Raw genomic sequence first — 25,371 nt, 5'->3', positions numbered from 1 at the left:
TGAGAAAGGAGTTGAAAAAAATTAGTGTCTTGATTGGCTCATCAGTTACTAAGTTTACCAGATCTTAATTGTATAGATTTGGTATTTTATGTTAATACAAACAAATCTGCTTCCCAGTGAAGTGCAATGTAAACTTCAAATTATTTTTTTAGAGGTACTGAGCAGGTTTTTGTAATTATTGATAGAAAGGCTTTGTCACAAATTCCAAATTTTCCATGAAGAGTTCATTTGTGTCCCTCTGGGTTCTGACCCCAGTGTGTGAATACCTAATGGAACATCCTGCAAAAAATGTATTTTGAAATTGCTTTTAATTACTGAACTTTATTTATATTTTAAAACTAAATTTAACTGATACTCTTAGGGTCTGATTTGACGTAGTTTAGCACATTTAGATTTGCTACATGAGAAGAAGAAGTCTTTCTTTGCTCTTTCTATGCTGGCCCAGGATCCAGCATCAAGCAGTTCAATAAGCTAAACTTGTTTTAAGAACAAAACACACACAACTCTACCTTTTAATTAATTAATTAATTTAAAATTAAATTAGTGTGGACATTGCTACCTAAATTAGTGATGTCTCAGATGATTGTCAAACCTGGTTCAGTAGGTGGAGGAAAGGATCTGCGTCTCCAGCAGGGAAGAGGAGAAGGGAGCTTCTCCTTTTTCCTGACAAGGAAATTTAATTGTTTAAAATAAAAATTATGTTAATGAGTTTATATAGTTTTAGTTGTGTTGTCATTTCTGAAATAGTTTCTGAAAACAGGATATTCTGAAAATAGGATATTCTGTATGCATCTACATATGGATATCTATATCCCTATCTTTGTCTATGCATAGTGATGAAATTTTGTAAGATATTATAAATTCAGGCTGCTGTTTAAAGAGGCAACTATTTTTATGTTATGATCAGTTTATTTGCAATGGGTTGGTTGGTTTGTTTTTAAGAACTGAAATGTCATATTTGGCCAAAAACCTTGCCTGGATAGCTTTTTATATTAACTGTAACGGAGCAGAAAAATATCAGGGATAAACCCACAATATTCCATTCAGCTGTGATTACAGGTTGTTACAGCATAAAATAGAGTATAGCTTATAAATCTAAGCACATTATTAAGCATATTACCATTTTTTTATTTGAAATTCCAGTTAAGCCCTGAAGTTGAAGCATGTTAAGGAAGCTAAAAATAGTCTTGGTGTTTAGATGATTGAGTCAGAAGGTTTTCAGGACTTGGGAGTAGGCTGTATCAGAAATGATGCAGTGCTACTATTTGACGTAGAAAAACTACAAATCAGGTGCAGCAAATGTTTCTGTATATATCAGGTCATTAACAATGCATTCTGGTGGGTGAGAGTTCTTTAGATTTCAGAAAAACACCATTGACGGCCATCTATCTAGTAGTGATAGTTTACATGCCGAGATTTGGTGAGTGAAGCTCCTGCTGGCTCCTGGCTTGAAGCATGGAGCCATTTTGACCAGCCATAAAAAGATATCTTTTTCTATGAATTTAAGGGCTCAGATAGCTGTTCAAACACCATTAACTGTAAGAGAGACCAAGCCCTGTGTGAATCTTCGTATAAACAAAACCAATGTTTCTGTCTTTATGTCCTGCAAGGGGCACAAAGGCACAAAGGCAGAAAACCAAAGGCACCAGTGCAAGGAAAGGGACTCTGTTTGCTGGAATAAACTAGTGACATTTGAAGTGAAAGCAATCCAAACCTTTAGCAGGCAAGCTCTGGGCTCTGTATTTACAGAAACTTTTAACAATACTTGAAAACCTGTCCCTTGAGCAAAATTTTTGCTCCCTAAACAGGGAAGCATCATGTGTTAGCAAGCACTGAGGCAGGCGGCATTGGTAACCTGGTCAGCCTCTCCCAGGATCCCTCTCCCTGAATCCATGACCTGGCTGCTTCCTGGCCCTGAGTCATCCTGTCTCATGTAAAAGGATCCTGTGGTGTTCCTGCTCAGCAAGTGCAACTAGGTTCATAACTGCCATTTTTTGCCTTAAGAGCAGTGATGTGTTAATCAGTGACCAGAAATGACCTTCAAACAGAAGTATAATTTTTATAGAACTAAAAGCAACAGAGAGAAAAGCATCTTAAAATCACAAGCCACAGAGCATGTATCTGAAGGGCCATGCCATGTAATTTCCTGGGCTAAGTAACACCCATTTTCTCTAGATGGCTGCGATGGAGTCTCTTTGGGCCAGTCCATCTTTCTAGTTTCTGAGCAGGGACCCTTCCCTTTCCTTTGAGAACGACCTTTCTCATTCTTCAGTGGTAGTTTTTACTTTGTCCAACTAGAAGATCCATGTTGCTTTATTCAGGATCCTAGGATTTGTCCTAGTTGTTGCTTGTTGCTTTGCTGGGCTGTTCTTCTGAGAGCACTGCTGGAGACCTCTCTGTCACTGTCCTGGCCATGTGCTTATTTGACTGATCATACGTAGCCAGTTCTGTGTCGTTTTCACCGGACAACAAATGGCTTTGCTACTGGTTTTGATTTCATATGTGATAAGCCTTCATTCTCTATCATATCAGGCAATGAGGAATGGATTGGATAAGAGTTATTTCCCAAGAGAGATACCTGTGACTTAACTATCTGTGAGTACATTCACAGTATGTTTTCTTTGATGAGAAGGAAGAGTTTTTAGATGTCCGTTTTTCTTCTACGCCCTTTGGAAGACAGGAAAGCAATATTTTTAGTTTTTGAAAGCTGCATTGATGGGAAAGCAGTCAATCCCCATTTTTACTCTCTAAGAAAGCTTCTCACTCACATTAGTTATGTCATTTGAGAAAAAATACCTGGTCTTAAAGCTGTGCTGTGATATCACTTTGATTTTTATTTCTTTAATTCTCTGCTAAACAGCTGAATTGAAAATACAAATATTTTACTGATATGGGACTAATTCTTGCATCTTCAGGTATTCCTAGTTTTAGTTGCTTACATGGGGGAAACCTAAGTTCTTGAGTCTGTGAAAATCATGTATCTTCCAGCTCTGCATCTCTTTTTATGGTGTCTCTTTTCTAATGTATTTAAATGTGCTAACTGCCAGCAGCTGCCCCTCTCTCACTTTTAAAGTTTCCCATGTTTGCTGTTAGCTTTAGGGGCTTATTTCTCTGGAAGCTCTTGAGTGTGATTAATCAAGTTAATATGTGTTAATTATAAAAAAACCCCAACAATCAAGGCTTTAATTTTTTTTTTTTTGTAGCCTTGACTTTCTATTTTCCTGTAAACATTTTTTTTTTCAATTTCTTACCTTAAAAATATCTTGCCTGTCTATATAATAGATGTTTATGCACCTGGATACTCTGAAAAATATTCCCATGTTTACAGAACGAAGTCAGCCATAAGAAATCCCACGTGCTATATGAACTGCAGAAACCTGTCAGGTGCCTAATCATGGATATAATCTTATGATTTCCTTTACTTTCTGAAAATAACTGATATTCGCATGAAATAGCGGTCATACCTAAGTGGTCTGGAATGTGCAAAAGTACCATGTAGCTGTAAAGAAAAAAAGATGGTTTGCTAATTTGTCATTAAGATCAGTTGAATTTAACTGTTTAGGAAAGTGAGACAAATTATGTCATATTGGTCTCAAAATTAGTCACTAGCCTAAGTTTTGTGTTGTTTTTGTTTGTTTGGTTTGGGATTTTTCTCCTCTGTCTCTGTCTGTGAGCACATTTTGCTCATGAGTAGAGTGTTTACCAAGCCTACGCAGTCCTGTAGCCCATGATCCTTACTGTTCTTGGAGGAGGTGATTGTCTGTGGTTCCTTTTTTGTGCTGGTTTTATGCCAGGGTGTGGAAACGTATTCCAAGTACACATCATGCCCATGGTGTCCAGTCTCCTGACCAGCTGTGCTGTGTCACAGTGCTGTGGGTACACTGCTGCACAGCCTGCCAGCTCTTGGTGCAGTACTTCATGCAGCCTCATATCCACTCTTGGAGGATCATTCTGTTCTCTGACATGGAAGATGTAGTACAAAGCTTTGTCATCTTCTTCCTGCTGTGTAAGGTGGTTGTCAGCTTCTGGAATTAATGCACTACTTCTTTGTGGATACAGACATTAGTAATGTATTTTTTTAAGCCTTCAGAACACCTAAAAAGCAGATTTATCAGGTTAAATTTGTCAGCATAGTGAACAGAATTGCAGTATGTTAGCATTTACTAATCCATTATTTTTTGCAAAAGCTCTACCACAGAATATTTTCTTAGACTGTGCCTGTCTAATTAGACATATTTATTGTATTATCCAAAATTGCTGAAACATTTTTTCCAGAGGAGATCATAGCATCATACCAATATCTTTGTTGTTTTTGGTTAGTGAAATTATTATCTGCTCATATGTTTATGCTATTTGTCCTTTATGTGTTCTAGAAGAGAAAATGAGACTCTCTGTTGTTCACGTTCCCATCTGGCCCAGGCGGGCAGGTCTGCTCACCAGCTTATCCCTGTGCATCCTCTGTACAGCCCCATGGCTCTCAGGCCTCCTCTTGCACCACAGGAGGGGGACTTACAGCCGGAATCTCTTTTTCCTGCGTCTTACTGCATGGAGCCTGGCTGAACCATCAAGTGTTAGATCCTAATCATCCCCATTCTTACCTGTAGCAGCTTTGAGTCCCCACCTGAAGGTGGAGATAGCTTTTGACTAAGCATGCAAAATCTGATTTGTTGTAAAAACTGTGTTCTCCAACTATCCACACCTGGTGGCAATAGAGCACAGCTATTTCATGTAACAGTTTCACCTACCATCTTTTACCAAAGCCTGAGTCATTCCCACAGATAGGTGATTCTTCCTGATTTACTTCTCTGCATCTTCACAGCTACTTATAGCTATAACTGTGAGTCAAAGACTGCACAAATGGATGTTGGCCCATGCTCAGGTGAATCTACTGATAATCATTAGAGTTAATTTAAGGAGTGCTTGAGCACTTGGTCAGAAGTCTTCTTGCTCATGCTTGCTTCCTCTTCCAATGGATACCTCTGTGGAAGCTGCTGCTGCTGCAGGAACTGCTGGGCGCATGTATCTGGTATAGGTACTGCCTGGATTTAAAAAAGCCTTTGTGGTTAAATACTGCAACATACCTGTTCTGCCATAATGTAGTGTGTACAAGAGGCACCTGCAGAACTCAAGTTACTGACAAGTCATGTTTTCTGCCAGCAGGAGCTTCCTAGCTAACCTTTACTGTACTTTGTAATGGACACTTTGTGTGGCCTAGTGTTTAATTTGATTGCTGTTTGATTGATGGATTTGATGAAGCTAGGTTATGGAGTTGGCTTTAAATTACATGTGTGTTTTCACATGCTCATACACATGTATATGAACTGTGATAAGGGGGTACTGAGTTTGTACAGTGAAGGAGGAACACATAGATGATACTGAAGCTGAAGTCACACAGCTAACAAGTATAACCCTTTTTTATTTCTCTCACTTTAATTTGTACTCACTTGATTTTTATGACCACCAACTACCTGCCCCTTTCCATTCCATAATGTGTTGTGCTTTCAGCTACAAATGGCCACATCATACATAGTAGCCAGAAAATAAATGTTGTTTGGTCATATGTCACTGAAAGGAGTCTAGAAAAATAAATAATGCACAGAATTTATTGTTTCCCACAGCTTAGCTGGGTTTCTTGCATTATAGTTACTAAATGGTCTAGCTCTGATTTTAGCTTTTCTAGCTTTTATCTTTCCAACACTCTAAAAAAAATGAAGCCTGGAATTTGTTTTCTTCTGGTGTTAAAAGCTCAGGGAGCAGGCCACTTGTATTGGACCTGTAAAGGTGTAATATAGATGGCAGAGATTCCAGGCTACATTTTGTTTATTATGGGTTTCAGTTTCTTGGGGGTACCGAGGTGTTGGTGTGGGTAGGAAAGGGGAGGGCTGGAAGCTTTCACTGATGGTATGGATGGCTGTGAGAACAGACCATTACACTAATGCAGCAAAAAGACTGAATGGAAACATAAATATGTTGTAGTGAAAAAAAGCGATTTTATATAGTTCTAGTTTTTTATCACATATGAAGTGTAATGTTATGAGGGAGAAAAGTCTTCAATCAGAACTAGGAGGAACACTATAATTATCACTAAATTTTGCTACAGATGGGTACAATAGAAATAAATTTCTTGGAAATTAAGAAAACATAAATACTGCAAAGACTGGTCTTGTGATCCCTTGGCCTAGAAAGGGTATCTGGAAGAGAAAATATTCAATCATTGTTTGTGCTCCCTTTGTCAGCCAGGATCTGTGCCCCTGACAGGCAGGGGAAACCTGAGGGTGCCACCAGTGCCCTGTGAAACAACAGTATTGCTTCTGCTTCTAGTGTATCTGCTTCCAGTATTGAAAGAAGGACAGACACTGGAAGGATGTTACTAGGTGAGGCGGATAAACCATAAATGTGTGTTTGGAAGCATTTCTCCTATGGATTGTTTACCTTACAACTGCATCAGAACTAGTCATCTGCCTGGGTTTCGTAATGAGATGTGTCTGGCGTGTCTGAGGTGTAATCAACCCACAAAGCAAACACATTCAGAATTAGCAGGCTGATACTTCTGGGTCTGCTCTCCTCCATGAGTGTTGATGGGAGCTGTGTCAGCACATTGCAAGAGGAAGGACTTGTCCTTAAGGAACCCCTTTGTGTCTTCCTGCTGCAGCTGGTCTGACCCTCTTTCAGGAGGCCTCAGAAAACATTTACATTCTTTGCCAGAGCATGCTAAAATTAGGACATAAAAATGACAGATTCAATAATGGAGTCTTAAATAATATTTAAGTAGTCTTGTATTCTCTGCAATCTGAGCTGCAGCCAACATTATTGTCATTTGGTTGATGCAGTTGTATGCATGATGTTCCAATTTCGCAACTACTTCCTACATAAATAAACATAATCATAACCATAGCAATAAAACAGTATTTTAAAAATAAAGTTTTTCAAGGATTTCTTAGTACCTCTCCAATAACTATGCCAACATTAAAGAATTTATCGTTTATAATTAAAATCCTTAGTCCTCTTCCATAAAAATCACTTTAATCTGCCTTCCATTTAATTGAGAAGGGTTTTGCCTTAAATGTCGTTTTCTCATTTTTAACACTGTAAATTCAGAGGTGTTTCATTGAAACACAGGTTGTGTCTTTTGTAACAGAATATAGATTTGATAACATAAGTGGCTCCAAACCAACAATTTCTGTCAGTTTTTAAAATCCATCTGTTTAGGGAACTAGTTCACAGTAAAGTTAAAAATTAAATATTCTCCCAAATACTAAGTTAAAAGTGCTGCTAAGTTCAAGTTACTTTTTGAATCCTCAATGCTATCTCCTCCTACTGCTGTGTATTTCTAAAAAATAGTTTAAGTCAGCCAGTCATTTCCTGTTACATCCAGTTAGACATTTATTGCTAGTTTCATTGCTAGCTAGTACCTTGATTGTCATGTATTTAGATAATCTGCCACTCCCTTCCCTCAAAAAAAAAAGTGATTAATGTTTGAAGTATAAAATAACCTTGTGCTCATTCTTCATCCAAACCGAATGGGTTCTTTTGTTCAGATATCTGAATACCTAATAGATGTTTGTAATTCTGATAAAATCGTATCAAATGAAAATATAGCTGCCTATAAGCTGGTAAAACTGATATCATACTAGATTATCTAGTTAAAAAAAAAAAAGTTTTAAAATTGAGTAAATGTGTATAACCTGCTGTACAAGAATAGCTAAGGAAGCCATAATTAAGGAGTCAAAGAAGTACTAGGGACCTTGAATGATAAGTTAGGAATTGTTAATATAGTTAATATAAATGTTGCTGTTAATTTTGCTTTTATTGTAAAGGGAAAAGGGTTTTCATTTTATAGTACAGATAATGTGAAAAGAACTAACCGTGCCCAATAAAAATTTCAGCCTTAATATTTTTCAAAAATTATTGCTTGTTTTATAAGCAACATTTGAACCCCACCAAATTTGTCAGATATTCTTGTTTTATTCTTGTATGCACGGCAACTTTGATTTTAGTAAACAAATATTCTAACCAGTATTTTGTTTGTCTTTTGCTTGCATATTGGCGTATTAAGTAAATGGAATTAAAAACTAGATGGTAAATACAGGTTCTGACCTCCAAATGGTTTAGCAGCATTGATGTATTGCCTGTGGATGGCTTCTTTTGTGTAGGACCTTGCACAGTGCAACGTGAGTCCTTAGTGGGAAGCAAGGACACCTGTACCATAAAAGTAAAAACTATGTTTTCCCAAAAGCTGGTGAATAGTTCAAGAGAGGTGTCTGTTTACAAGAGAATGTATTTTTTATCTTGGAATTTAGGGCATTGTTACTCTCAGCAGGCTAAAATACCATGCATGTCCACTTACTCCCTCGCTCCCTGGCTCAAAGGAGCTTTCAAGCAGGGAGTGTTTTTTATTCTGAAGAGTTAGAAGAGGTCATTGAAGCATGGAGGAGCTTTGCACTAAAGCAGCTGATGGTAGTTTTCAGAAAACATTCTCTGCAGCATGATCTCAGGTTTCTGAGGTGAAGTTGCAGTCACGGCGCTGGGCTGGGCTGGCAGGCTCCAGTTCTCAGCCCAGGGCCTGGAGAGGGTGGAAGTGATATGAGGACAACTTTTCCGATTGCAGCCCATAGAGAGCTGGGGAGGAGGAGCAAAAAGGAGATGGGGCAGAGGTGGACTGCCAGCATGGCCCCAGTCAGGATTGGTCTGTAAACCTTCATTCTGCTCCCAGTACTTGACTGGGAAGAGGGAGCAGTTGGCTTTCCTGGGGCTTTGAGAACTTGTAGGTGCTGTAACTATCCATCACTTCTTTTTCAAGGCTTGGTTTTGGCTTCAGTCCTCAGCTAGGCCATTGCCCTAGCCCATTCCTTGTAAGGTACCAGCCCTGCATTACCCAGGTTTTTGGCATTACCCGGCCCTTCCACCACCCTGCCCCTAGCCTGCTGAGGAAGTCCAGTTGCTATGTTCCATCCGAATCCAACAACCATCCACTCTCTTACCTCCTTCCTTATCACCCCAGCGTCCTACCTCAATTTACTGCTCACAGGCAAGATTCTTTTTATCCTGGTTATTAGCCTGTATCTACAAACATAACCTGCTACCCTCACCCTTATCTTCTGTTTCCCTTCTGGACTGCAGAATTGTTGGTGGGTGCCTGTTACACTACGCTTCAGGAAGAAAGAGGCAGGTCAGGATAATTTTGCCATGAGAACTGTGTGAGATGAACAGGTTCAGGACTCCATGTGTATGCTGATTTGCTGATTCATTTGTTTAAAATGCAGGGGGTTTTTAGTGTCAGCCTGTGGCTCCTGTAGCTGCCCACAGTGTTAGCCATTCTTCTGTTTACGAGTGAAGTGTGAACCACCAAATTTTCTCATGTGAGGGGTTACAAAAAGGTGGATGAACTGCTTTCTCAGAATTTTCCTGGTACTATTTTGCAGCTGGTATACAATTTAAAAGTTAAGAACAGCTCCCTCAGAGATGGATGTTAAGGGTCTATAGTAAGAAAATATGACTCTCAGGCCACTTTTATACAGAGGAAGGGAAAGGTGCATGAGCAGAGAGACATCCTGCTACATTTGAATTAGCAGATCACAATCTGGGCCTAATTCATTTTTAATTATATGCAGTGTCTTGGGATGGTGGGAGGTGGTGAGGGAGGTGGATAAGAAACCTTTATATAACTTAAACATCTCTTGACACGGGGGGTGTCATTCTTGTGCATGGGGGCGTATAGAGGAGCACAGAAATGAAGCTACAGACATCGTAGGGCAGGCATGGAAAATAGAGGTGCTGCAGTGGAAACATGGTTAATGACATCAGAAAGGTGTAGTACATCTGGAGGAAACTGTGGTTTAGGTGACAAAACTCTACCATTGACTCTCTGCTTTCTACCAGAGTACATTTTCAGTACTTGAAAAATGCCGCAGACTGTGAGTTGTACATTGCGCCTTCCTGTGCTTTTGATTTCCTCCTCTGTGGAATGGTGTACATTGAAGTTCACTAATTTTTAGATCTGCTAGGAGAGAACTGTGTTTCAGTACATTCAGTGTGCGTTTTAAAATGAGTCAGGCATAGCCATGCTGTTTTCTGTCCTCACCATTAAACCATTATAGGAGAGATACCTGACAGGAGACAGCCTACCCAAATCCATCTTGCAGGTTTCACTGTATTTGTATCCATTCTGGAAAAAATGAGAGAAGTGGACTTGGTGGTATTTATGGATTTTCTGATGGCCCGCTTTGTTTTTCTTATTTCCTTTTTTTTTTTCCCCCAAAGAGCAAGATAAAAGGTCTCGGATTCTGTATGATACCTCATTTCTTCATGTAACAGATGAGCTGCAGGAGTGGCTTGTTTTGACCTCTGCCTTGGAAGTTTGTGTTTTTAACATAGAGGAGGTTACTACAAGGTGGTCACTACAAAAGTATGCAGCTCATGAATTACTCAGTTTATTGCACATTGACGGGGGAAGAGGTACACCAAACAGTCTGATGATGGTTTTCTTCCTTCTTGGGAAGTTTTCCACTTGGAAGCATCACTAAAATAGAATTAATTTCAGGGTGCCTTGGAGAGTCTGGTCAGCTGGACATGAAGTCCTCATATCCTGGAAGAATAAAAAATGGGGGGGAAAGAAAGAGCCTCATCCTAATGAAAATGGAAAGAGGATAATCTGCTCTGTTTATTGATTGCATAAAAGGTCATGTTTGTTTGTTCCGAATCTTCGTAAGAAAGAGCCTTGGGGTTTCTGCAAAACTGCTTTATAGCAGATGAGTATTTGGAACAGAGAATGAGGTGGTTTCAGTTGCATGAAGAGACTGGACTTGCCTGAGGGTGTGGAATAGCTCAGTTGAGAGTGAAGGAAGGAAAGGGCCCCCATCCTGGGGTGTCTGTGGGGCTCCCAAAAGCAATACAGGCAGCTGGGTAGCAAGAGAAGGGAGCTTGGAGGTATTTGACCATTGGGAGACCATCAAGAAAATAAGTTACTTCTCATTGGGGGGACTTCTGAGGGTCTGGGATTAATAGTGTGAGCTTAAACTATCTGAGACTGATAGTGTGGTTTCAGGAGATCACTGAGGCAATATAAGTGTTGGCAAGGTGCTGCATAGGACAGCCTCACCTGCTATGGCTGCACATTCACAAGGCTTCTTTTGAGGTGTGCTGGTGGGTTTTTTGATTGCATAGAACTGATTCAGGGAGCAGAAACAAAGCAGAAATCTGGCATTGCCAAGAAGAGCTGAACTGTTTTCTTCCTGAGTCAATGTGAGGCTTTGGTGGGAAAAGAGGAACTTTCGTTTTGAAACTGACTGAAGTGAGTTAATTCTCTCTTGTGCATAGTGTGACTGATGAGAAAATACTTAATCTAAGAAATGAGAGAAGAGACTGGTTTGATTTTCATGCCTGGTATTAAAGCACAGAACAAGGGAAATCGGGTAAATGGGAATTGCATATGCAGTAACATAAATGGTCTATACAAAGGAGAAAAGGGTGAAAATTACTAGCAGAACACTAGTTGTGTAGAAGCTACACTAACAAAAAATACACTTTCTATAGAAAGAAAAGAGGGTTAGGTCAGGGAAGAAAAAACAAAAGATATTTTTATTATCCAGGCTCTTTTTATTAGTATACAAAATTAGAACAGCCGGTGCTGAATGAGTAACCAGATGCAGAATCAGGGAGAACATGGTCAAATAGCATTCATGGCCTGAACACAAATACTTAAAATCAGGCAGGAAATTGGTAAGGTTTCATCAATGAAGTTGGCACCTTGGAAACAAAGAGTAGCATGGATGCAGTAGAATCTATTTTGCCAGAATAATTTTGTGAAGGAATTATGAGAGACTTGTTGTAGATCTCCAGCTTAGATTTATATCCAGATGACATGTCTAATGCTATGATATAAAGATGTGTTTTTTCTGTACACAGCCATCAATAGTTTTCTTACCAGAAGAGTAATTCAGAATAGAAGTTGTGTTAATTTGGGATTGAAAGGAATTGCTGACCCTACATGATTGTTTAAAAATGAAGATAAAACATGAACTGTGTTTACTTGGTTTAAATTAAATGAGATGACAAATGTTGGTTATTTTTTTAAGATGAACATGTGTTGAATTTAAGAGAACTGTTTAGTAAACACAGGTGAGCTGAAGTACTGGAGACTTAAATAGAGAAAAGGTTCAACCTGAATCCCAAGTAAAGGAAAAGGAGAATTGTGGCAAATTACCTAATCATTCTAGCAGAGACCCTTTTCTTGGGGGGGCTACTGGGTTGAGAAAAGGTAATGCAAAAAAGGAACAGATTATCAAAAGAAATTTCTTCTTGGAAGTTATGGTGGAACAAGAACTGAAAGCATTAAGCTGAATTAGAATTTATTTGTACTTCTTAAAAGTTAAAGCAGTTAGTAGAAGTTTCTTTAGATTCATAAATTGAGAAAGAATAAATCCTTCTGTTGTATAGGGAGGGTGGTTTTGAATTAGAGAGAGCCTTTTGTTCAAAAGTTAAATAAATACCTTTGCACACTTCTCAGTAAGAAAAATAACAGTGTAGGGACAGCGACAGGATGATGAATGGAAACAAGGTTATGAACATGACTACGGTCATGGTGGAAATTCAAGACAGAAACAAATTCCAAGTAAATAAAGGTGTGAAATTGCAGTGTACCAGCTGCATGTGGTTACTGCCTACTTACCAGTTCTTTCCCTACTGTAAAATTACTTGCAGTAGCTCACCCTTTCTCATAAATATTTTATACATGTAGTGTATACATGACTCTTTCTTGTCTTAGAGCTGAAGTGCAAATCTTTGAGAAATAATGTCTTGTAGCAAATAGTGTTTTGTAGTGTTTTTTAAAGTTACTTTGTGTTACGTTACACTTTTAAAAAAACCCTGTAATGCTATATAGAGTTTGCTTTTTTACATAAAATATTAAGGAGCACATTCTCATCTCAAAAAATTGCTGATTCCACTGTGTATGCCCTGGAGCTCGTTGAACTTTTCTGTGAATAGATTTAGCTCACTGGAAAAACAAAAATCTATCTCTGTTTCCTCTTCCTCTTATCCTCCCCCCTTCTTTTTAAACTGAGTTTGTTTCCTGTCAGATTAGCGAGTGAAATTGGCTTATGGGGAGGACCAAAAGAAGTGCCAGATTTGGTGCAAGATAAGCCTCTACGAGCAGGAACAAGCCCTTGAGGGTCAGCAGAAGCAGTGTTCAGGTGCTTTGCGAGTGCCCAGTCTTCAAATCCTGTATTAGTGCAGCAGAGCTGCACATTGCCCTTGGAGGGGCTGTTTTTCAGGGTAGTGAATTTTTTGTTTGCCTAAGCATTCTGCCTGCAAAAAATACACGGTCTTCACAAACCTCCTAATATGAAGGTTTGGTCAACAGCAAAAAGTCCTTGTAGCAGGACTTGTATCATGCAGCTGATACTATTTTGCATAGGTTTTGACCTAATTCGGGGATGAGCACTAGTATTCATCCAGTGTAAATTGTTTAAATTCTGGGTCCTCTCACTGTGTACCCTTGCTTTACTCAAAGGTTAATGGCTCTTGATGGAACTGTATGAAGTTGTTTTGGAGAGATTTTCTTACAATCTTTATTGTGGTTGGGCTTTAGAATATATTTTCCTTCATGTCTGGATTTAATTGTGGATAATTTTGGAGGGAAAACAGTTTTCTTACTTTGGAAACTCAGCATACTGGTGGGGTCTGGTCATTGTACTGAGCAATCAATCAATCATTAGATTAAAAGGGGAAGAAATGAGAGATACAGAAAATAAGTGAGGTAAGCAGAATGCCACCAAATAACTTTCTCCCCTTGTCCCTCTAAAGGATTTAATGTCTGCAACTGTGTTTGTTCACAGCCCTGACTAGAAATGGCAAAGTTGTGATGAGCACTTACTCCTCACACTTATTAAAAGTAATGCACACATATCTGAGGCAATCGGGCCCCTGTAATTATCCTTAATTCCAAACTTCCTTTCTTTTGTAGAGCCTGGTGAAAGCTGTAAGCACTCCCTGACACTGCCCAGGAATTGGTGCATTTCATGGGGACCATTTTACTAATACAGTTTATACTTGTTAAGTTTTTATTTTTGTTTTGTAGTAGGAAATTTCCAGGAACTTGTGATCATGGAGTTTACTGTTCATTTTTGTTGTTGCCAATACTACTACACGATTGCCAGCATTTTGGACCAAGCCATTGCCTGTAACAGAGATGTGTGAGATTTTACATTAGGATATCTATTTAAAAAGCAAAACAAAACCCACAAAAACAAAACAAAAAAAATAAATGGTCCTGTCAAATTAAAAAATTGAAAAATAAAAGCTCCAGTCTGAAACCACTGTATTGACTACTGGTAAAATAACAGTAAAGTCTCTGACAGATGAAAGAGAGAAACAAGGAAAAGCATGTTGCTTTTAAGTTTTTCTCTTTGTTGGCGGGGTGCCCACACACCCCACTCAGGGCTCTAGAAATGGTTCACTGACTTGAAACTCTGACTGCTTTTAATTGTGTCAGTTTTATTTGTTTAAGTAATGGGAGGAAAATACTGAGCTAGGTCTCTCAACATTAAGTTATCAACTTTACAGACATTTTTTGTCCAACTCTTTAGACAAGTTAAGAGGGATTCAGGTTTTAGATTTGTTTTGCTGGTTTCCAAATGCCATTTTTTCACAATGGCTTTGAATTGTTACTACACCCTCAGAGAATCTCACCATGAGCTATACATTTGCACAGTAAGTCAGACAGCACCAAATCCATCTCTAACATTGAAAAGCTGTTGAGATCTATTCAAGGAGAGAACTGTGCCAGTTGAGTTTTGTCAACATTTTTTGTTGTTAAAAGCGCTCAAAAAAAAAAAAGGCAAAAAAAGTACACCTGCATAATGTGATTCCTGAAAGCATGATTGTTGCTGTACTTAGGCTTTTAAATATGTTTAAAAATCTCTTGTAAATAGAGTGCTTTGTTTAGAAATCAAGTTCTGTTGTTAACAGTGAAATGAGATAAATAAAAGCATTCTAGAATACTAATAATGCCCTGCTTTAAGTTATGTTTTAAGTAAGTATTTATTTTGAGGTAAAGTAGAAGACAATGTTATGTGTATCAGACGTTAAGCTTTCGGCATTTTTTTAATAATGGTGAAACTCAGGAAAAAATGCATAACTTCTACTGAGACTTAACTGTATCTTCATTAAGTTGTAATTAAACAAGTCGACAAGCATCCATGCTGTGTTCAGTATTGCAGGAAAATAAGGTTTGAGGTTCCCTCGTGATTAGCACCCATCTGTGTTGTACTGATTGTCTAGTTTTGGAACATTCAACTGTGTGCTTATTTTGGGACAGAATACACATTGTTCAGTTCTTTCCTTTCATCAGGATTTCCACGGTGGCCACTGAAGAGATGTGGATGGACCTAAAGGTGGACTCACACCACAGGCAGTGTCCGTTGTTTCAGTTGAGAAGTGGTGGTGTCTTCTTTGGGCATATTCTGAACTTGGATGTTTCTTCATTGTGACAAAGATCCCCTTATCACTATACAGACATTTCAAAGTGGAGCACTTGCTTGAAATAATACTGCCTTTCTGGGAGGCTTGTTTCATTGGTTTATATAGTTAGTGTCCTCCAGTTGCATTAGTAAGAACATGTGCATTTTTATTTTTTCATGCCTTGAATTTTCACTTTTAAAAAAAGCCAAGGTAATGATTCAGGGAACAGATACTATATATTTCTTCTTTCATGTATCCCACAGCCCTCCCATGCTATTCTCCCCCACCTTTTAAATACTACTCAACCTGTAGCCTATGAAATCAGCATGTTGTCTCGTGTTTCACACTGTTACAACATTTGGTAGGAGAGCTAAGTCTACTGGAACTGCACAACTGGATAAGCAAAACCAGCCTTTGTCCTAATGAGAGAAGCTGCGTTCTTGGTTGCTTTGGCTGCTGGAAAAATTATAAGCACCTGAGCCACTCAGTCAGACCAGTAGTGGTGGTGTCTTGTGCTAGGGACACTGAGAACTTGTGAAAGCGCATATGCCTCAGGAAGCTGAGGCATATGTGCTTTCACATGATTCCATCAAAATAAATATTCAAAATGATTTTATTATTTATAATTTAGTCTATTAGTGCTGTGAAAAATAGACTTTGCAGTGGCACCCCTCTTCAGAAAAACAGGGAGAAGTTAAGTGACAAAGTCACTTAACTTAAGGTAGGTCTGCTGCAGAACCAGGAATTGTAATCCTGTTCTCCAGTCTTACCAGCACTGGGTTAGGATATCAGAATTGCAGGAAAGCCCAGGTTGGAAGGCTCCTCTTGATTTCATATGGTTGAACATCTTGCTGAAAACAGGGCCTTGGATTGGGTTATTCAGTGCCCTGTTTCCAGCAAAGGGAACTATTACTTTGTAATAGTAATTACAATTACTTCTCTGCTTAATTCTTTTTATAATGAGCAATTTCTCCTTGTGTCTGAAACTAATTTGCTCTGTAGCAGCTCAGGGGGAACTGCTCTTGCTCTTGGTGCGGTTCTCCGTGCATCCTTGTGAAGAAACCAACTGCTTCTTTGTGTGCTATGAGCTGTGTAGGTGTCAGTTCTTGTGCTCTGCTAAAACAGTGTCTTGGTGCCGCAGACCTCCCAGGAATGGTTGCAGGGAGCCCATGTCAGGGGTTGCCATCTGATTTGTACATGTTCCTAGTTGCACTTGTCGAGTAACAGATGCGAGCTGGGTGTCACTTGGCTTTTTCTGACATGTGACTGATTTGGGGTGGCACCTGCAGGGAAGATTTCCTTCTTGACGCCGTGGTTCAGCCAAGTGAATGCTAAAGAATGGATTAAGAATCAGTCAGAATACATTTTTTTCTCTTTCCTCTGAGGAATTCATGAACAAAGGAAGAAAACGTGTTATAACTCTCCTGAAAGACCTCTAAATGTGTGTAAATTGAGGTATTTTGTAATATTCTCTGTGAGTCCAGCTGATCTCATTCCTGTACCGTGTAATTTCTAAAAGTGTATTGCTACCACTTTATCTCCACCACCCCAAAAGCCTCCCTGTCATTTAACTCGATGAGCATTTTATTTAAGAGTTTGATTAATCAGATTTTTCCTGGAATGCTTACTTACTTAATTGTACATAATTTGTTTGGAATCATGATGAAAATTTTCCTTGTATGAGAATCAGTGGTAAGCTCCTGTTGACTTCAGCTTGTCCAAGATTTTTCTACTGCAGTGTAATATTAAAGTATTTATCAGTATTTATTTCACTTGCCTTGATGATGAAAATTTCCTTTTCTGTGAATGAAAATACAACCCATACATAAATCATGCTAGGTAGATAAAATTTTTGGTGTAGTTGACAGAAATTCCGCAGCTCTCACTAGGGATATTTGAATTGCCCATGTCATTAGACTGTTCAGAGTGCCTTCCTCGTGTCTCTCATTCTTGCTGTATCTTTGATTCATTTTCAGAAGAGCAGACCACTGTCTCAGATATAAAGAATGCAAATTATTAAAACTTTGATCGCAAATTAATTTGCTCTGAAGTGAACATTTGCTCTTTTTCCAGACCTTTTCACTTCCTGAGACTTGTTAAGAATTTTTAAGGGTTTTGAGAACACAGCATTTCTTCCGCTTCATCTATAGCATTCATCACGGAAAAGGAAAATGTTATTTCAGTTTTGCTGATACTGAAAATAGGTTTTTTTTACTTGTTTGGTGTTGGATGGGGTTTTCAGTGTATCCAGGACTATAATTTGTAATGTCATCTGCTACAGCTCAAGCAGGGGAAACTGTTACTCAACATGTATGTGTTGTAGGATGGTAAACGGGGTAATTTGTCCTGTTGATTTTAAATGTAAATACTGTTTTTAAGGCAATGGTAACCAAGAGTATTTTTCCTATTTACAGAGCAAGCTTTACATGGAAGGATTTAGAAGCCTAAAAGAAGGAGAACCTGTGGAATTTACTTTTAAGAAATCTTCCAAAGGCCTTGAATCAATACGGGTAACAGGCCCTGGTGGGACCCCCTGTTTAGGAAGTGAAAGACGACCCAAAGGGAAGACAGTACAAAAAAGAAAACCAAAGGGAGATAGGTAATTACCTTACTTTGCTATTCCCCCTTTTTTTTTTTTCTCTGCAGGTTTTTCTTGAAATTATGTTTTCAGCATTTATTTGTTTGTGAAAGGAAACACTTCTATGCAAATTTGGCTTTTACATGTAGCTTAGTAATTTAGTTAAAGCTGTATCTATGCAACTACATCAATCATCCATTGATTAGTTTTACTTGAGAAAGTTTTATCAAATTAGAGGGAGCCTGCAAAGGAATATAATACTATTTTGAAGATGTTGCTCTTAGACTGGAGAGAAAGGTCAGTCTGAATACAGGTAAAATAATGTCATGTTTAGGTGAGAATTGTGCATGCTAAACAGACCACCGTGTGCAGTGGGATTTTAAACTGCATTAGTAGTTTTATATAGAAAAAAAAATGTAGGTGCTACAAAAAGGGTTGAGATGTATATCATTTGATTAATTATATTTTTACTTAGTGAACAGAGTATAAGGTGTTTCCAAAGGTTTTAATTCCTGGTGGTCTGAGGGACTGTTGTAATAATACTTTACAAATTCCAGGTTAATTTTGATTGCTCCACTTCTCTCTACACACTTGCAGCAGTGTGACTTGCACTGCACTGTTGCACTTTATTTTCTACTTTTGATGGCTTGAAGGAATTCTGAATCCTCTTCATTACAAAGCCACCTGCACTTAGTTTGTGTATTTATTTGTTTGTTTGTTTAGGTGAATTCACCCTTTTTCCTCATGCTGTTGCCCAGCCTAGTAGCTAAAATGACTGAGGTCAAGGGGAATACGTATTTTGTGAGGATCCTAGTAAGAACATCTAAACAGCCAGGTTTTACCTGCAGTATTTAATGGATGGCATGACTGAGAGGTAATGGCTGTCTTCCATTGCACATTCTGAAGCAAAGAGTAGCTTAGGAAAGACAGGGTCACCTGGAAATGCCATGTAGCCCAGGTTTGAGAAATTTGGGATCAGAAACCTTTACTAGCTGCAAATGAACTCCACTTGTCTTAACCTCTGTTAAAAGGCCCTTTTCTTTATCCCCCTGCTTTTTGTTTTAATTTTTTTTTTTTAGTTAAGGACTTGAGACAACATTATTTGTCCCTCTTTCACCTTCTTTGTAAAAGCTAAAGGCCATAAACAAAATTTATTGCTGCTGTGACAGATCAGAGTCCATAACCACAACAAGGAGAAACTTTGTAAGCTGGACAAAGATTTCTTTTTGATTGCTCTCTGTATCTGGCCTTTTAGAGTCATGTTGCATGCAATGACTGGGTTGTTTTTGTTTGGTTGGTTGGTTGGTTTGGCTTTTGTTTTGTTTGTTTTTTTATTTCTCATTAGGCTTTCACTGTTATTCTTATTTAAATCATTGGGGTTTTTTCATGAATTGTAATTGCTAATCTGCTTAGGGTATTAGTATAACCACTGCTCTTGATGTCTCATACTTTGGCAGCAAATAAATTCCACAGTCGTGCTGGTGTGATCCTGTTGACCTATTTGTTGCACCTGTATATGAAGGAAGACAGTCCTTGCTTCAAAAACCTTGAAATTTAAATGGGCTGGTTGTACGCAGTCAGGGAAGACTACATATTGAAAAAGGCAGAGATTTGAACAGTCTATAGTACCCAGTGTAGTCGATGCAGGGGGAAGCAGTACTTTCCAAGTGCAATTCATCTCATCCTAGGGAGGCATCTGAAATGTTAGGGTTGAATCTTGCCTTACTGCTGCTCCTCTTCAGGGACTACAAAGGGATCCTAGCTCCAGTCCTGTAGATGCTTCCCTTACAAGTCTGTAAAATGAAGTGAGATGAAGTCTGCTTTCAATCATGTTTTTTCATAGCTGAAGCATAGAAAAAATTGAACAGATATACCCTGAAAAGTGTGGGGAGGCTGATCTATGAGACAGTGTACTCTCTAATGTTCACTTGCCTTTAAAAAAAGGGAAAATTCAAAATTAATTTGAATTAATTTGAATGTGAAAATGTGGGCAAAAACATCTACCCACTTCTGTCTCAGAATTCTTACACTTAAGTCATAAGACACCAAAAAAGGCTGAAATTTGAAATGTTTGAAGTAGCATTGACATTATCACTCAGTGAAAAGCAGTGTCTTTGCTTGAAGGAAAATTAGTTTTGAATGCCTAGACAATAAAAAAGGTGCACCTCCAACATGTCTAGTGAAAAGTTACTTGAAGGTTGCTGTTGTACTGTGAGAACTGCCTCCATTTATGAAAGCTAATTGCAGCTTCTTGTGTTCATCTCATTTTATGTTACCAGTGTAAGAGTGTGAGAGCTCAGCCTCAGTGCATCTTTTTGTCTGGATCCCATTTGAATGGACTGTTACTCCAACTACTAAGAGTCAGAGATAGCAAAGATGGGGGGGAGAAAAAAGGGAAAAGGAGCAATATGTGCAGACAGGGAGGAAAAAAAAGTCATGACACTGAGCCAGTGTTGGTGGGTTTTGTGAGGCCTCCATGGTAAACTTACGGTCCCTGTAATTTGCAGTATTGCTGCTGTGGGGACCGTGCTGTGATAATATTTCCCCTTTGGCATCACTGTGAGCCACATTAGCTTTATAACATAAGTGGAAATTCTTTGTAATTGTCACCAGTGGCATTGGCCACTTGGTCATTCTTTCTCAGTCAGGGTGTTGGTGCACATGTGTGAGGAAGGGAAAATTTGTGGTCCATGTGGAATGAAGTTGTGGCTCTGAGCAGCCTGCAGGCTTCAGGTTCTTAGACCTTACTTTAATCTATTGCAATACTTGTATGTACTTTTTCACAGTATTTAGAGAAATCTGGGCTGGAGAGGAGGTTTCTAAATGAAGCTCAGCTGGGATTTTCATCTGACAAGTTCTAGGTTCAGAAGAGTTTATGCCAGAGATGCACAGTGGAGGGGCTGGTCTCTTCCTCCCTGGCTAAACCAGGGGATGAATTTGTGAGGTGTTGCATTGTAACCAGCCGCAACTCACTTTGTAGGAGCTCTTAACACATGTCAAACACAGTGTGCTTTGCTCAATTTTGACAGTGAGCTGACACAAAAGTGTGCTATGCTGCTCTCTAGGAATGACCATGGGGATGCAGAAAAGATAAAGTACTCTGAAATCACACTTAGTAACTTGTAGACAAGTCTATTTAGAGTAGAACAAATGAAATCAGAACCTAACCCACCATCTCAGAGTAAGAAGAGAAAAATTACACTAATTTTTTTTTTTTTTTTGAACAAGCACTCACAGTGCTTCTATGTCACATAAAATAAAACCAGGTAAAGGACAATCATATGAGTTGTAATTATTTATATAGATGGGAGAATATTCTTTAGTGCAGTGTACATTTTAATAATTTGACCCACAGACCTTTGGGACAACATTAATAAAGGTGCATGATGCTCACAGGACTAGATGCTAGTACTATCTTTGGGACCTGGAGGTATTACCCAGTATCTGTAAATATTCCTACTAGGAGCTCAAACTTGGATAGTTTTTCAACAGAGTGTCTGTTATGCTGTGTTTGTTTAGCCTGGCGCTTGCTTTATGTGGAGTGTTTTGGGGGAGATGGGGAGGTTGACAGCTTTTTTTTGTTTGGTTTGGTTTGGTTTGGTTTTTTTCCTTTTTTGGGGTTGAAATATTTATACCAAATTGGATGCAAGAAAATAAAGCAAGAAAAAGGAACAAAGAAGAAATAATTAAGAGTATAATTCCATCTCCCAATTCTAATTTATGTCATTTCAGTCCTCTGATACCTTCTGCTAACATCACACTTGTGGTAAGGAAACTTTTTAGTCCAGGTGACCTGTGTCAGTAAGTGGTTTAGATTTCAACATGTAATAAATAAGCACTACATTGTGAGATTGGAGTTTGACATGAAGTATTTCACTGGCTTGGTTTATAGTGCAGCCCTGCAAGTAAACGGTGAGGAAGGGATTTGGGAGCTGCTTAAAACAATGGAGCTCAACAAACCATTGCCACTGGATAAATGGTGATGCTGAATTACACCCTGGGATATGGCTGGTGAAACAGCCGTGTATTTGTAGCTCAGTTGGCCAAACAGTAATGAGTACTGCAGCATGGATATAACACTTTGAAAACTTCTTTTCCAGTGTAGATAAACTGGAAGGAGGAACAATTAGAAAAGAAGTGGTTTTGTATTAAGTTGTTATAAATGGTTTTCACCAGTTACTCTTGAATGTGACCAAACCCATAATTTTCAAATGAAGAAAAACATAGTTCTAAACCACCCACAGGGTGGAAATACAGCCACTTAGGGAAGGGGGGTGTGTGTGTGTTTGTGTAATTAAATAATATAATTCTCCCCTGATGAACTGTCACTTAAAACTACTTTGTGTCTGAGTCAGACAGAAAATGGTTTTAATATCTGAAGACATTTTGTGGATGATCTGAAGTCAGACTATATTAAGAAAATCTTAAAGGTCTTCTTTAAAAGCTCGTGATCTGCACAAACAGCCACTAAGCTGGTGTGATGCAGGAAGGGGTGACACACGGTGACATGCCATGGAGGACATTTGAATTAAAGTTAACTGGAGCGATAATTAGGACAGCAAAGTTACATGACACTAAGTTACATGATGCTAAGTTACTTCAAACTTGATATTGTATCAATTCCAACTCTACTTATTGAATCATACTCAAGTGTACAATCTAACTTCCACAGAAAAGCCTCCTAGGGCTTGAACCGAGCAGATTTCTTTGAAGGGGATACGAATAATGGGAGTGGTATGTGTTGGGGAGGAGAACCCTGAGCTAGTACCAGTGTGGCAGAAGCACATAAGACCCATGCTTAGCAGATGGGTGGGGAAAGCCGGCCAGTGTCTTCTCCTGAGAGTGAGCAAGGGCAGGCTGGTTGTCACTGCACACAAAGAGGATACGTCTACTTGGCCAGCCCCAGGGACCCGCTTTGGGCAGGTCCTGAACAGCACCAGGGTGAAATGGGGAACAGGCTAACTGAGACACCCAACCACGGAAATGGTGTGGTTCACGACAAGTTCAGGGAGTTGTAGCCTTTGGCACAAAGTGGTGTCAGCATGTTACCGTCAAATGGTGAACTTTTCCTACTCCTCTTCAATGTAGATTGCATTCACAGTTCTGCCATTTTCTAAAGAGGAAGCTGACACACAAGTAATGCAAAAATTGCGTGGTCTACACCAGTTTCTTAGAAATACAGCCTTGCAAAAGGACCTTACTCGAGGGTGGTGTTTCAGCAGTTAGAACACCTACATGAACACCTCCTCCCTGACTCCCTTTCACCTGGTCTTAGATGGCAAGAATCTCTTCATTCCAATTTTCATTTTTGCTTTTCCCATTTTTCAAGCATAGGGCATTGGCTTGACTGTTTACTCTTTTCCTGCTTTTCTTTTACTCTTCACCAAAATGATTTTGTTGGGTGTTCAGTTGCTCTTTCCAGTGATGTCTGAGACAACCTTTTGAACTTAGAATTGAAAGACAGCCATAATTTTGTTCTCTTATGTGAAAATTGCCATATGAAATGAGGTCTATTTGGCCAACTACCATTTTTCCAACAAGGGCCCATATTTAAGGAGAGACTGTAAAAAATAAGGAGGTATAGCTTCCTTTCTCTGGCAGTAGTGGTTTAAGCATTCTTTCAGTATCAACAAATAATCTGCAAAAGACAATTAGATGAAATGTTAAGTACCTGAATTTGCTGAATGCATCTTCCTTTTTGATCCTCAAGCAAAGCTTGATATTATTTGTGCAGAGTTTTATAGAGTTAACAATTTGCATGTTTAAACAATAATCTAGAATGGGGATAAACACCACTCTGAGTTATACTTCCTTACATAATTTTAGGATTGATATTTGCTGACTGAGCCATAATAACCCACTAAACTGGCAGGAACTGCTTGTAACAGAAACAGCATAGAAGGAGGGGAGGGGAGGGGAGGGGAGGAGAGGAGAGGAGAGGAGAGGGGAGGGGAGGGGAGGGGAGGGGAGGGGAGGGGAGGGGACCACTGTGAGAGCTTTGCAATACTCCAGGTACTTTAGGAAGGTTCTATCTTCACAGGACTACAAACATTAGTGACAAAGTTTTTCATCCTTGCTGTTTTTCTCAGGCTGGCAACTCTTAGGAAGTTTTAGCAACATTTTGGGTTTTACAGGAGTGAGATAAAACCAAAAAAACAGAGGGCCTTGTTGGTAGGGTTGAAAAGTAGATAACTTTAAAAAATAGCTGCCACTTGGTGCTGTGGATTGGAGGCTTGAAAGCTGGCTTGGAGATGGATCTCTAGGGCAGGAGGTTAATCTTTGCTCGTCTTTCTTTGTGCAGACCCATCCAAGTCTTAGGTCAGAAGCATCTGAAAAGTGTTACTGCATATATTCATTAGACAGCCCTTGTTAAAATCTACATCATCCATCTGTGTTTAAAGGGAGCTCAGCAGTCACAGCCTTCCTGCATAACAAACACACAGTGTGCTTCCAGGACTTGGTCTGTCCAGTCTGATAAGAACAGAATCAGGTCTTCAAGAACAAGTGTTTTTGAAAAGTGAAAGAAAAAAATGAAAAGAAAATGGCTTTTCTCTAAGGGAGAAAAGAGAAAACCACTGCCACTGCCTGGTGTGTATAGCTCCCAATACCTATGGACCACACACTATGTGTCATGATTCCTTCTCTGGCACAGGGTGTGACTAAGCCAGTTTTCCCAAAATGCCTGGGAGAACTATGGGTAAGTGTTCCAGAGTGAGAGCAGAAGCAGGAAAACCTCACCTGTTGGAAGGCAGCAAGCCACGGCTAGGCTGGCTTCTCCCCCAGATCCAGCCTACAGCACAGGGAGCTGCCTTTCTCAAACGATACTGGATTTCTCTTCCATAATTCTGTAGCTCAAACAGTCAAGAGCCAGGATGCAGAGCTCAAAGATCAGTGCTTGTGTGTTGGAGCAAAGTGTAGAAATGGTTACAGTTGTGCATAATAGCATGTATAATATTTGAATATAAAGTTTTGTCTTTCAGAAGACATGGAAGAAATCCCATTCAAATTTTTAAATGGAGAGAACACGGTTAGATTTGCAAAGCCAAGTGCCAAGTTAGATGCAGACTGCAAAGCTTATTTTGATCCAAAGTCAGTTAGGTATTTCAGGATACCCTGGCACACTGTAATGTGCTGGCTATACAGGCAATTCCTCATTCATTTGAAGGGCCATTTTCTGGTTTCAGACAATTTAACTACCAAATTTATCACAAGGCCACTTAAAGTAAGATCTCTTTTCAGATTCTCCATTGCTGGTGGACTTGAATGACCATGCAGCATTTCAGCCTGCTTACTTGGGTTCATGCAGGAATTGGGCTTTGCACTTAGGCCTACAA

At 39.1% G+C, this 25,371-nt stretch overlaps 1 protein-coding gene and 1 long non-coding RNA gene across 5 annotated transcripts in view; one reads left to right on the top strand and one right to left on the bottom strand.

The window, feature by feature from the left end:
* The window catches only part of LIN28B (lin-28 homolog B), an 85,567-nt gene that overhangs the window by 28,714 nt on the left and 31,482 nt on the right, over window positions 1-25,371 (top strand). For all 4 annotated transcript variants that reach the window (XM_066180511.1, XM_066180514.1, XM_066180513.1 and 1 more), the window contains exon 3: window positions 17,874-18,058. In XM_066180511.1, the coding sequence (XP_066036608.1) occupies window positions 17,874-18,058 (185 nt within the window). The remainder of the gene's footprint in view (window positions 1-17,873; window positions 18,059-25,371) is intronic.
* LOC136287775 (uncharacterized) lies at window positions 1,667-4,830 on the bottom strand. Its single transcript, XR_010720318.1, has 3 exons — window positions 4,746-4,830; window positions 2,769-4,095; window positions 1,667-2,667 (listed from the first exon to the last, which is right to left on the bottom strand). It is a non-coding gene; the product is annotated as an uncharacterized lncRNA (long non-coding RNA).

Source organism: Chamaea fasciata, unplaced genomic scaffold, assembly GCF_029207755.1.
Source record: "Chamaea fasciata isolate MVZ Bird 193981 ecotype frontalis unplaced genomic scaffold, bChaFas1.0.hap1 SCAF_3, whole genome shotgun sequence".
Classification (NCBI taxonomy): domain Eukaryota; kingdom Metazoa; phylum Chordata; class Aves; order Passeriformes; family Sylviidae; genus Chamaea; species Chamaea fasciata.
This window is presented reverse-complemented; position numbering and strand designations above follow the sequence as displayed.